The sequence below is a fragment of the Pyrus communis genome, chromosome 7 (genome assembly GCF_963583255.1).
Source record: "Pyrus communis chromosome 7, drPyrComm1.1, whole genome shotgun sequence".
Lineage (NCBI taxonomy): Eukaryota > Viridiplantae > Streptophyta > Magnoliopsida > Rosales > Rosaceae > Pyrus > Pyrus communis.
This window is the reverse complement of record NC_084809.1, coordinates 1,248,067-1,262,100: the sequence shown is the minus strand read 5'-3', so window position 1 is coordinate 1,262,100 and position 14,034 is coordinate 1,248,067. Positions and strand designations below refer to the sequence as shown.

Genomic DNA, 14,034 nt, shown 5'->3' with positions numbered 1-14,034 from the left:
CATTTTAACAATTTATCGAACATCGTGTGATGAAAAAATTGTTTGAATTTTTTTATTTAAAATTAAACATAAATAGTATCTAACGAAAATTGGTCATACAATATACGATGAACGATTAAGGTGTGAGGATCCCTAATATCTGCAAAATGCGGATCCAGACAGGATCCTCATCCCATATTTTCATAGAAATATTCTAAAAAATCAAGAAACGATATGTAAAGGAGGTGATGTATCGGCAAGATATAGAAAATATCGACTATATTTGTTGATTCACTACATAATTTTGCACTTTTGAGAAATTTGTCTTTAATTATGACTAATTTAAATGAGCTGATATATCCACCCCGTTATAAATTTTCATAATTTTCATAAAAAACAATCGATATCAATATTTTCATCGATATTTTCATAAATTTGCATATTTATATTTTAAACACTAATCATGACTAATTAATATCTCATTTTCTTGCCTAATTATATGAATCAACAATAGTAAAGATATGAATTGGGTTAGGATCCAACAGAGTATTATCAAAACTCCTATTAATAAAAAAAACGGAGCTTCTTGCAGTGTACAAAATTTTTGTAAATGAATACAAACTTTTGTCCCCCCCCCCCACCTCTCTCCCATAGATAGAAGTAGATAAACTGGAATTAATTCTATATTTCTCGGTCCGTTGAATGAGATAATACTTAAGTCATGATGAGTTTATACCTATTGTATCACAAATTTGATTAGTAGGCCATGATGTATAATTATCGTTTGCATCAAAGTTTACATTTATTTATTGTAAATTTTTTATGTATTTTTTCTATATAAAAAACATTCTATTTGAAATACTGATTCAAACTCGAATATATAAAAGAGTACATTTGATGTAACCAATATAATTACGTTTACGTCTTAAAGTGCTGTAATTATTTGGTGAAGATATGCTCATGGTATTATCCTTTGCGATTGAACGGCAGATGATGGAGGAACATGAGTATTATCCAATGCAATTTGTAATCATGGCAGTTGCGAACATAATACAGGAGCCGTTGATTGATTTCGTCTTGTTAATGTTAATACGCGGTGTTTCCAAGTTTGGCGTTGACATCTCAGTGACTTCAATCGCTGTTGCCTGTTGGTTTTCATGGGTTTCCACGCGGTGGGGGATAGAATGGTAAATTAACACTCTCTTATTATCGTATGTGATTTTTCGGCGGAGGTTATCCCCCACGCCGTTTTGACTTAGTCAATGCACCTATTAGTAGTCCCGCGCTCTTAACTTTTATGATAATTTTAAATTAGTCTCAACTTTTTAAAATATTATGAATAGCTCTCTAATGTTTTGAAAATTAGACGTTTACTTAGGTTATCGGAGACTTTATTAACAGTAACTGAAGACGTTACTAGCGTCAAATTATGACATGGACAAATACTAAAGTTGGTTTTCACTAATAGACCTTTTTGAATTTTTAATCCTCCAAATTGACCCATTTTAGTCAAGTTAAGCCATAAATTTGCTTAGCTACATCATGTCAATTTAGAGATTCAAATTTTCATAGATGATTTGAGAGTTAAAACACGCTTAATATTTGTCTATGACATCACTGAAAACTAGTGAACCTAATAAATGTTGATTTTTCAAAACTTTAGGTAGTTATTTGCAATGTTTTAAAATGTTAGAACTAATTTGGAATCACCCTTAAAAATAAAGTAATTATCTAGACTTAACCCTACTTTTATTCATAATATTTTTTGTGTAAAGAAAACAGTTGTTTAAGTTATTTTTTCTACCAGTAAATTGAAGATAGAGATATTCAAACTTGAATGTAATTCTCTTTTTCTCCAACTTTTTATATTTAAAGGAGCAAATTAATGAGGGTTTTTTTTTTTTTCCTTTTTTGTTGAGATTGTTTGAAGTAGGTAAGAATATCTTATTGGTAAAGTTAATTATTAAATTTTAGAAATAAATATCACCCTCTACTTGTTTACATGAATGAAAATGTGTATGATTTAACATTTTAATAGAAAACTCTCCGTAAATTAAGCTTACATAATTGATACACATTGAAGGACAATTTTCCCAATTTGATTTGCTCACCTTTTTGGATTTCATCCATTGAGTCTTTCAAATACTTAGGCTTTTTCCTTATTTGAAATGACAAGTCGTGATTCCATCCAATAAATTGAATGATAAAGGATGTGAGCATTGTCAATTGCTCACGACCTTCTATTGACTTATGATTAATCCACAAGTACAGCTAAACTATGTTGGTTTATATCATTTATTATCAGAGAAAAATCGGTCAGAATCAGGTATGATCACTGATTGTAATTATGTACAAGAGTAGGACTAGAACTTAACGTCCAAATGTGGTTCCGCCCCTGAACCTCTACTACAATAACATAACTAGTATAAATCGACGTAAAAATATATTGATGTATTGGTGACCATGGATCATGAATAGTCACCAATCAATAGTTTAAGATTCAATGATAGAGATTAACTATAGAAAAAGCTTAATGCTCACCACAGAAAGAGAAGAACAAATTAACAAAGAAAAAGCTTCGTGGGAATACATGCATGTTATAAGGATCACAAAATATAAATATAAATATTCTCATTATTTTCTTCATGTAAATATGCTACGTGTTGTAAGTAGACATTATCTGCCACCTGATACACGTAATTTGTGAAGTTTTGGAACAAAATTTTTGATAGCTAAGTTCACTTCACATGTGATGGGAATCCCGCTCCTATCAAATTCGAGAAAATTTTAGTGGGATCGAGAATACAAGTTAGGTTGTGTATTATTCAATTTGTTATAAAGGTGAACCACCACGGAGTGACATAGTGTTAAAGATTAATTTCAAGTTCGTATTTTAAACGGTACGTTTTAGATTTGATTATTGGTACTGATGAATCACACGGTAGTGATTTACATTTGTATTTTAAAAGTGGGCTGTTATGACAAAGCCACGAGCTTATCCCTATTTTTTGTTTTCTAAAAATATGCTATAAAGGTGGAGACTATGATTGATCTGTCATATTTCTATGATATATTAATAAAAAAATTCACATGTTATAATTTAAATAGAATAATAATGTCACGTTATGGTATTTTGAGTGCATCAAAAAAAAAAAAAATTGGTTGATTTTTTTTTTTTTTTTTTTTTGTTGTTGTTGTTGTTGTTGTTGTTATAAACATTATGTTATGCGTGTGCTGTCTTGATTGGGTGTTGAAGAATAAGAATTCATGCCTTACTTTTGAATTATTTTTGCTAAGAAGTAAAGAACACGTACGTTTGGATAGATCCATGCATTATATTCCTTTCTCACGTCGTGCAAATCTCTTGAAAGTGACGATGACGTGGATTCTATAACTTAGGAGATTTTTTGCACAATTGTGATAAAGTTAGTTCGTTACGGTAATGCATTCAACAATTTCATACTCAAGTTGAAATTTATTGAGATCATAATCATTTGTAATGATAGACAATTAATTAAAATTTCTATATAAAAAAGTTGAACATTGTCATAAATTGTGTTAGAGTTATGTATACTTACAAAAGAGTTATGCCACCATGGTGAATTACCACAGCTTGCAACAATTATTTATCATGTTGAACTAATCGGAGATAACTACGTGTACAAGGGTTTCTAATGTTAGTAGCAAAATGACAATTTGAACATGTTTCAAGTTTTAATGAAATACAAGACGTAAGCTGGTTAAATCAGTTGGTCATAAAAGTGTATCTATCCCACTTGTATCTAACTTCGGGTTTAGTAATCATTCGTAAAAGAGGCTGGATTAAAGTATCACTTTGTCCTAAAGATAAACAAATACATATCAACATATTGAGTTGCAACTAATGGATGCGAAAGAGAATAGGATTATGAGTCTTTACATTTTGGCTTCGTGCATTTACCTGCATTTCTCTACATCTCAATTATTCTCATAATCAAATTTAGAGACTCAATCGTTATAAAAAAATAAAAAAAATAAAAAAAGAGATTCACGATCCAAAAGAATAATAGATGGAAAGAGAAATCAACTTTATAATTTTTTTTTTATGGGATAAATGTATCCACCAGCTTTATAACATTGAATTTGGATTTGCAGCAAAAAGGAAAAAACAGTGAATTTATGTAAATATTTATATTTTTGGGCAAAAAAAGGAGGAAACAAATAAGAAGGGGAAATACGTGGACAAATAGAAAGACGTGTCTTGGTGAAATTGACAGCACAAATTCGAATGGGACTGGGAATTGTGACACTAGGTTTTTATTTTGTAATACGAAGATTCCTAGAAAGTTCTATGCAGATGTATTTGGAAATATCGAAATTTGTTGCTTTTTCCACGCCATATTCTTAATCATCTGATGCAAGAGCATCGCTGCATCTGATAAATGGCGAATGTGCTATTTACATATTTTCTTTTATCTTTACAAATGAAAGGTTAATTTTTGTGTTAACATTATAAAATATTGTGTGAAAAACATGAGATGACAGAGAGTCGTACTTTCGAGAGAGTTCCCATAGCATTTCTCCTTAACTTAATTTCAACCAGTGTTAACTTTAGTCATTCGCATACAAACTGACAGTAACATGTTCATGTGAAACAACTATAGTTGTACATTAATGTCACATTCAATAAGTATGTGTGTGCGACTTACTGTAACATTCTTTTAAACTTAAAAGGTTGTTTAATAACAAATTTGCTTTCAATTTTTAGTTTTCACTTTTAAAAAAAATGAAAATTAAAAGTAGTCAGCAAATAAGATTTCAGTTAAAAAATAAAACACAATGATCACCAAACGACCGTTAGTTAACTCGAACAATTGATACTTACACACGACTCTTCGACAGGTTTGTATTGGTATATTGACTACCCACATGTAGGAATTTTAGGTTTTGCACTTTGCAAGGTTGATGAAATTCTTAATACTTTTGGGGTGTGAACGCCAAGTGGAAGTTTCAAAACCCGCACACCCAAAAAGGGTGATGAGATTGTTTAGGCATCCCACCGAATGACTTTCAAATTTAGACCTTTACTAGGAGATAACCTTTCACTACCTGCCATATTTGGAAGGGCTTGTTTGGATCCACCTCCATGGCGCAACACAGCAGATGCATAGAGCACATCGTCCACGGCGCGGGGATTCATTTCCCAATCTTTTGACCTTTATTGCCTTTTTTTATATATTTAAATTCACAACGTAAAAGACATGGCCTAATTAAATAATAAGTTGAACCTACCGTGCTTGCGGATCAAGAGATTCATTCCCATTTGATGCCAGTCGATCAAGAGATTCGGACCATGCAATTTTAATTATATGGCTCCTATTAGCCTATCGACTTACTCACTTCACAAAAATCCAAAAAATCCTTGGATCTTTTTCTCTCTCTCTTTTGAACAACTTGGATCTATTGGTCCGAGAGCTCTGAACATAGAGATTCATAGTGAATCAAAATTTGGAGAGAAACTTTCCTATCTGTTTGTACCATACTTCACAAATCCCAAAATTACTAAGTACCAGCCAACTTCATACCTTTAAAGACCTATTGAAGGATTCGTATTGAGGCACTCTACTGAAGCACAAGAGTTTCTCTCCAAGTATGAGACCATCACAACGTGACACGTGTCAACATCAGAATAAAACTCCTAGAGTCTCACATCAACTATAAGGGGAGACCATTTTCCTATAATTAATTGCCAACTATTATTCTACTTAATCCATAATTAGAACTCACTAATTATAATTATGCTTGAAGTGTTGTATTATGTAATCTCTACATTATTAACGAGAACTCCTTTACTCTCGTAGACGTAACACAACTTAAGGTGAACCACATACATCTTGTGTTTGCTTCTTTATCTTTATCTTTATCTCTTTACATGTTACCTACACTTAGTAACTGAAGTAACTTTGAGAAGATCATACCTTGAAACTTTACGTTGTTCCAAAATCAGTCTAATTTTGTGCAACATTATTTCCTCAAGTAAGCAATTACGCTGCGAAGACTATAATCAATGGAGATTCTTTTGAAGTTCGCTAAGTATATATCACGAGAATTACGAACGCTATATACCAATAAGAGGTATAAATAGAAAAGAACATTCGGACCACATGTGGTATCTCTTAAGCTCGATTGGCGGGGTTGCAATTTTTTGTGAAAATGCTTTATTCTGGTCCGACATGCAAACCTTAAAATTAGAATTTTACGATGCAAAACCCACCACTAAAATCTTCTGCTTTGAGAAGAGCAAAGCATTGTATAGCCCAAACCCAATATTGGGCTGGGCCAAATCTACTTCTTAGTGGGCCTGGTTTTTATAAATCCAAAAGTCTCTTTGCCAAACCACACAGATTGGTATTAGCAACGGGGCTCGAAGGCCCAGCAACCCGAAAACCCGAAACCCTTCTGAAAACGTAAATTGCCAGCTGTAATTAATCTTCGTCTTCTTCGTTTTAGAGAGAGAAAAGTGTTAGCAAACTTAGCTGTGTGCGCTGCTGCGTTTTAGAGAGAGAAGTCGAAGGTCCTCTTGAAATTTGATCGAATACTCCATCGCAGACTCAGCCTCTCAAGGTCTCTGGAGCAGGCAAGTTTCAATCTTTGTTGCTTCCAATTTGGGGCTTTTCCAATTGAAATTTCGTCCTGAATTTTGACTGAATTTTCTTTGATTTTTTGGTTTCAGGATTTCTCTTGAGTGAAGTTGCGACCTGGGAAATCAGAAAAAAATGGATTTGGTCTCTGGTTACAAGGTGACTCTCTCTCTCTTTCTCTCTCTCTCTCTCTTGCAAACTCAATTGGAATCTTATGGCTTCTCGTGCAGGGAGTTGTAGGGCTCGTTTTCGGCAACGAGAAATCGGGTTCTTCTAATGAAGATAGGTACTTTTCTCCTTCTACATTCATCACATTCCGTGCCCAATTGCCTACTTTCAATTTATGCTTATGATTGTTTCATGGTATGTGACCAATCTACTCTGCCATTGTTTTCGATATGTATTTAGCTATATCGAGCGTTTGCTCGACTGTATAAGCAATGGTAAACTGGCAGAAGACAGGAGGACTGCTATGCTCGAGCTTCAGTCCGTTGTGGCAGAAAGCTCTGCTGCCCAACTAGCATTTGGAGCAATGGGTGATTGCTTCTCTCTTGTGTACAACTTTGGTTTTGTTCGCTCGTTTTATGCTTGGCATGTATGTGACATTATTTTGTTCATTTTTTCCTGCAGGATTCCCTGTTATGATGGGCATATTAAAGGAAGAACGGGATGATGTTGAAATGGTTGCTAACATTTCTTCTTCTTTTTTATGTTTCCTATAATCTTATTGTTTATTTTATGGGTTATCAACTTATCATGGTGAAAATAAGTGAACTTGGGATGTGAGCTTTGTTGTTTCCAATATAGTGCATTCTTTGGTTTTCAAAAATTCAATTGTGATTATTATGTCTCTTTGTGATTTTTGTGAATCTTACATCAAATGTGATGCTTTCTTTCAATACATATTCATGGATAAAGACACTAACTTATTTATTCCACAAATGCAGGTCCGAGGTGCCCTAGAAACTCTTGTAAGTGCCTTGACTCCTATTGACCAAGCAAAAGGACCAAAGATTGAGATTCAACCAGCTATAATGAACACTGATTTGCTTTCCAGAGAAGCAGACAGCATTTCACTTCTTCTAAGTTTGTTGGTGAGAATTCTCTAGTTATATTCAGAAAATACTGATAGTCATTTGATTTCAAGCTGCTAGATTCATGCATGTATTTTCACAATTGTATATATCTAATTTTTAATTTTGTTGTTTTCACAGTCAGAGGAGGATTTCTATGTACGATATTACACTCTTCAACTTTTGACAGCTCTTCTGACAAATTCTCGAAATAGGTATTAATTTAAGCTATTTTCAATCTCATTTATCTAAAAAATTTGGATTATTTTAGTTGGTTTAGAAAGATTTTCTTCTGAGGTCTTTCTTTCAGGTTACAGGAAGCCATTCTGACCATACCTCGTGGTATAACTCGCTTAATGGATATGCTTATGGATCGTGAGGTACAATTTTTTGAATGATGTTTTATCATTTTTTGCATTTAACTCTATTATCAACATGTTATGCTACAGTTTAGTTTTTAAATGTGATCTTTCTAAAATTCACGTTTAATGCTCTGTCACCTCTATATCAGGGGACTGCTATTGAAAGCTTTGTCAAAATATTAGTTATTCAAATATAATTGTATATTTGTATCCATCTTTCCTCTATGTTCAATCATACGAAACTGTTGTGATTGCCTTCTAGGTTATACGAAATGAGGCCTTATTACTTCTTACTTATTTGACTCGCGAAGCTGAGGTGAGGTTTTCAATCCCTTGTCTTATTTTTTTATTTAATTTATATTTGGCGAACCTACAATGATAAGTGTGCTTTTTTTACTTTTTCGAGAAAAAAAGACATGTTTTTTTTGGTAAAAAAAAAAGAAGACAAACTTTTGTAGCAGTAAACAACTAAATTACAAACCAGTGGACAAGATATCCACTCCAAAAGTACGACAGAACAGTTATACATAAAAGCTATTAATCACTAAACCATCACAACTGGAAAGTAAGTTTTGACTTTTGTATTAACTTATATATTGTTATGATTACAGGAAATTCAAAAAATTGTGGTCTTTGAAGGTGCTTTTGAAAAGATATTCAGCATCATCAAAGAGGAAGGTGGTTCGGATGGTGGTGTTGTTGTGCAGGTAATTCTTTGTTACTTACTTTGTTTGATAATTGATAGTTTCATACATCTTGTTTAACTTCTTTGTTGATAAACCACTTGTCAAGCATCATTTTTGGATCAATTTAAAGAAAAAAAAAAAAACATAATCTAAAAGCCTTTTTTCATTGGTAAATTCAGCTTTACAATTATACTGATTATACCAATATTTGCACCAATGGTTATAGGAAAAGAAATGTTTTACCGTTATTTCACTTTCAAGTGTGCAAACAATTGTTCTTATACAGAAGTTGTAAAAGTACTTTATTTTGTCTTGATTATGGGGGAGGTTGCTGTTTGGCACACTTTGTGCTGGAAAATAAAAAACCTTTATTTTGTAAATCAAGTTCCCATTTCGAATACCTCTAAAGCCATTTGAGAAATCAGTTACTTTTGAAAATGTTTCTAATGCAATACACTTCTGCAGGACTGTATTGAATTGTTGAACAATCTTATTCGGAACACTGCATCGAATCAGGTTTTTGTTTTAATTGTTGCTTTTATTCTTGTAAGTGATGTTGTCATTTATATATTTTGTTTCTTCTTTCTTCTAATTAAAAGATGTGTTCTTTAGATACTGCTGAGGGAGACAATGGGATTTGACCCCTTAATGTCAATTTTGAAGCTACGAGGGAGTACTTACAGTTTCACTCAACAAAAGGTTAGATACTCGAAATTCATTGTTTTGTATCGTTAACTGATTTGATATGGCACAACCCTTACTGGTAATTTGTTGTTGACCTCAAAATAAATGCCATGCCAGTAGACAATTAATCTACTCAGTGCGTTGGAAACTGTTAATTTGCTAATAATGGGAGGCTCGGAGGCTGATCCTGGAAAAGATGCAAATAAGCTAACAAATAGAACCACCCTCGCTCAGGTATTTTCAACTTTTATAATAGCATCTCACTAGAATATAAATTTGGTGATATCTGATCATTCTAATCTTTTTATTTCCTGGATGTAGAAAAAAGTATTGGACCATCTTCTAATGCTGGGTGTGGAAAGCCAGTGGGCACCTGTTGCTGTTCGTTGTTCAGTAAGATAGTTCTTCACCTTCTCTCTCTCTCTCTCTCTCTCTCTCTCTAACACTAACAATATTACTATATTGTTTATGACCAATCAACGTTTGCTAGACATAAAGAGTACCTTACCTTCTTACTATTATATGATCAAGCTTATCCATAGATAACTTGTGAACTAATTACATGAACTCCGGGCCATTTGTCCTGAAACTTATGTGGCTTGCTATATGAGAAAATGAATACTGATTTCAAATGGAAGACACATATTTGGTTTTGTTTGACTTTGTAATGAAATTTACATAGTGCCTTGTAGACATTGAGTCCATTAGTAATTATTAAGTTTATTCACTTTGTCAGGCACTGCGATGCATTGGTAATCTGATTGCTGGACATCCCAAGAATCTTGATGCGCTTGCAAGCAAATTTCTTGGAGAGGGGCCTCAGGAACCTGCTTTGAACTCAATTCTTCGAATCATTTTGCGGACATCCAGTATACAAGAATTTGTTGCAGCAGATTATGTTTTTAAGAGCTTTTGTGAGGTTGGTATTGTGTAAATTCTTCTCATCATCCAGTATGCAAGAAATGTAAATTACATCTTGATTGTGTAGTTTTCACTTCTAATCTTTTGTTGTAAATTTTCTTCACCTCATTTAAACCAGAATAATGCTGATGGCCAAACTATGTTAGCGTCTACATTGATTCCGCAACCGCATTCCATGATTCATGCACCTGTTGAAGAGGATGTGAACATGTCCTTTGGAAGGTTTGTTCATCGTATGTGCAGTTTTCACTGCATGTTTCTAAATTATCTGTTTGTTATTTATTCAGCCTGGTTGAATTATCAAACCTTTGTTGCATCAGTGAAAGCTTGATCGTCTTATTCTTTTCATTTCTCAAGGTTGCAAAAGCTACTTACGTTAAGTGATCTTATAAGATTTGATTCTTTTGCAGCATGCTATTACAAGGTCTTAACTTCAGCGAGAAAGATGGCGATCTTGAGGTAATGTAACACTTCAGTAACATCTGAGTTTTGGAAAGACCAGAATATCTCGGTTCCATTAGCTAATATTTTGAGGTGCAGACATGCTGCAGAGCTGCTAGTGTTCTTTCTCATATAATGAAGGACAATCTGCAGTGCAAGGAAAGGGTAAGCAGTTATATTCTTCTTCTAATATCTGCCTTCTGATGTAATATATTTTGATTTACCCATTTTTGTTTGTGTTGAAAGGTGACCACTCTTACAGTCTTCTAATTGTCTGATACAATTTTCAGGTATTGCGTATTGAACTTGAGGCACCTACTCCATCTCTAGGTGCTCCAGAGCCTCTAATGCACCGTGTGGTAAAATACTTGGCTGTTGCCTCTTCCATGCAAAACAAAGATGGAAAGTCAAGCGGAAACTCATATGTTCAACCAGTTATCCTGAAATTGCTGGTCACTTGGCTAGCTGATTGCCCTAGTGCAGTGAATTGCTTCCTAGATTCACGTCCCCACATCACTTATCTGCTTGAGTTGGTATCCAATTCAATTGCTACAGTGTACATAAAGGGGTTGGCAGCTGTTCTTCTTGGAGAGTGTGTGATCTACAACAAATCAGTTGAAAGTGGGAAGGACGCCTTTGCTATAGTTGATTCCATAAGCCAGAAAGTTGGGCTCACGTCATATTTTCTGAAGTTCGAGGAGATGCAGAAAAGCTTCCTTTTCACCTCTTCAACATCAGCTCAGCCGCACAAACAATTAACCAGATCCGCCTCAGCTAGTATGGTAGATGTTGATGAGAGCAATCTCTCTGATCAGAAAAATGAGGATCATCCGGTTCTCTCCTCAATCTTTGATGCTCCATTTCTAAACGTAGTTAAGAGTTTGGAGGTGAATATCAGAGAAAAATTCGTTGAGGTATACAGTCAACCGAAGAGCAAGGTGGCAGTGGTGCCAGCAGAACTGGAACAGAAAAGCGGGGAAAGTGATGGAGAGTATATAAAGCGGCTGAAAGCATTTGTGGAGAAGCAATGCTCTGAGATACAGGTATAAAACTTTAGTGTACACCAATTGGTTTTTATGTTGTTCTTTGTTTTACTCACCCCCAAATAAATCGTTGCCGTGGTATGCATGTTAATTATATATTAAATATGTTTTCTTTTAGGATCTCCTTGGCCGCAATGCAAGTTTGGCTGAGGATGTGGCAACGATTGGTGGGGGCCGCTCCCGGTCCGAGCAGGGTGCAGGCTCCGATAGAGTCCAGGTAGAGACACTTAGACGAGATTTTCAAGAAGCATCTAAACGGTTGGAGTTGCTCAAGGCAGAGAAAGCCAAGCTTGAATCTGAGGCATCCATGTATAAGAACTTAGCCGGAAAGATGGAATCTGATCTGAAGAGCTTATCCGATGCTTACAACAGTCTTGAGCAGGCGAATTTCCATCTAGAGAAGGAGGTCAGAGCTAAGAATGGTGGAGGAGGGTCGTCGTTTCCCGATGTGGATGCAATTAGAGCCGAGGCAAGGGAAGAAGCTCAGAAGGAGAGCGAGGCTGAACTGAATGATCTTCTCGTGTGCCTCGGGCAAGAACAAAGCAAGGTGGACAAACTAAGTACGAGGTTGTTGGAGTTAGGAGAGGACGTCGACAAGCTGCTTGAAGATATTGGAGATGACGTGGGGTTGCCTGGAGACGGTGAGGAGGATGAAGACTGATGCCGATGGTGGTGATGGTGATGTTATTCCCTTTTTATGTTTATTTCATCACACGTGACCTCATCATCCATCAGTGTGGTATGAATCGTGGACGGGAGGGAGGTTTATCTTTGGCTCTCCTGCTTGTGTACATTTCTGGTTGAAATTGTACAGTATATGTTTATTGTTTAATGATACTCAGGAGGATTGTGGATCAAACTGTTGTTTTCAAGTTAAGGTAAGTTATTGTTTTTTGTTTTTGTTTAAACGTTCTTCCTTCTCAAATTTACACTCGTTTGATTGATAATTGTTATAAGATTTAGCTATTCCATTTAGGGTTTGTTTACTTGACAGAAAGGAAAAACAAATGAATCGGAGAATCAAAAATAATAGGAGAAAGAAGAAAAGGGAATTGGATTGTAATGGAATTCTTGATTTTTAGATATTTGATTACAGATTTCAAGAAAGAACTTTAACACATTTTTCATTTTTTACGTGTAATTAAACGCAAATGCAGGAAAAAGTTAAAAAGTAAAATGATTCTCTTGCCTATATTTGGTAAACGAATCGAAATGATGTCAATCTATTCTTTATAAGTGAACATGTGCTTAATGTCGAAAAAGAAAACTCACCATCATCCACACAATTGAAAAAGTACATAGAAATTGAGCCGGTACGTATCTATTGATGTTTTAGTGACCCTCGTGTTCCATTTAGTACTTTGGGGGGCGTTTTTTGCGCCGGACTATCTCGGACTGGATTAGTTTCAAGGACTAAGCTGGATTGGCTTAGACTAGACTAAACTGGACTAACTTAGTGAAGCGTTTGGTTCAGTATTGGACTAAGAAGCTGGATAATAACAAATTCTAATATTATTTTATTTAATATATAAATTATTAATATTTTATTATGATGTTATCTTTTTCTCCATCTTTTCCTACCATTTCCGTCCTACTCTTTTCCTCTTCTCTCATCGTCCCACCCTCTCCCTCTTTTTTTCCTCTCAAACCTCTCAATTCATGTCTCTTTCTCATTTCTGGTCAAACTCCTTATTGATTCCAGTCTCTATTTCTCTGTCCTCCCTTCCTCTCTAGCTATGCGTTGTTCGAACGGAACCTCACAGCTCCAATTTTTCCGACGAGTTGCAGGCTTCCCGATGTGTTTTTTGGCCAACCCTCATCCAATTTTTTGCATGCTCGAATTTGTCATGGATTTGAAGAAGCCTAAACAGGCCGAGACTTCCAGGCCATTTTCCGGCCACATTCGACCACATTTTGGCCTCGATTCAAGTAAAATCGTAATCTTGTCACTCCCAGCTTCAATTTGGTATATTTTATATGAAAGTTGGTTGTGAAATGGATCTGAAAGAGAGTCGGGAAGTTAATGATTGATCTAGGTGACCGGCGATGACGAGGAGTCTGTCGGGAGTGGTCGTTGAGCATGACAAGGACGATAAATAGAGGATAGTCTTAGCTAGTCCCATAGTTATTGGGGGGTCTCACTAAGACCTCTTAGTGAAGGGTTTTGTCCATGCTAGTCCCCTTTAGTCTCATTAATGTTAGTCCCAGCATGGAACAAACACAGT

General features: G+C 35.0%; 1 protein-coding gene across 2 annotated transcripts; it reads left to right on the top strand.

Moving 5' to 3' along the window:
• The first annotated feature begins 6,456 nt into the window (after positions 1-6,456).
• On the top strand, positions 6,457-12,776 carry LOC137739316 (golgin candidate 6-like). 2 transcript variants are annotated; one of them, XM_068478870.1, is made up of 20 exons: positions 6,457-6,595; positions 6,692-6,758; positions 6,830-6,885; positions 7,008-7,135; positions 7,230-7,282; positions 7,547-7,693; positions 7,814-7,887; positions 7,983-8,052; positions 8,297-8,350; positions 8,646-8,741; positions 9,186-9,236; positions 9,333-9,419; positions 9,525-9,638; positions 9,726-9,797; positions 10,141-10,323; positions 10,444-10,547; positions 10,736-10,784; positions 10,866-10,931; positions 11,057-11,809; positions 11,928-12,775. In XM_068478870.1, the coding sequence occupies exons 2-20, from the start codon at positions 6,735-6,737 to the stop codon at positions 12,468-12,470; spliced, it is 2,724 nt and encodes a 907-aa protein (XP_068334971.1). In that variant the 5' UTR covers positions 6,457-6,595; positions 6,692-6,734; the 3' UTR covers positions 12,471-12,775. The 2 variants fall into 2 exon arrangements, with proteins under 2 accessions (XP_068334971.1, XP_068334972.1); XM_068478871.1 differs by having other exon boundaries at positions 6,495-6,582; positions 11,928-12,776.
• Positions 12,777-14,034: the final 1,258 nt, after the last annotated feature.

Excerpts from the sequence above, each read along its gene's own strand:
- LOC137739316 (XM_068478871.1), top strand. The coding sequence starts at position 6,735 with ATGGATTTGGTCTCTGGTTACAAG. Across the intron at positions 7,888-7,982 it reads CTGACAAATTCTCGAAATAG|GTTACAGGAAGCCATTCTGA; the intron begins GTATTAATTTAA and ends TCTTTCTTTCAG. Across the intron at positions 8,351-8,645 it reads ATTTGACTCGCGAAGCTGAG|GAAATTCAAAAAATTGTGGT; the intron begins GTGAGGTTTTCA and ends TTATGATTACAG.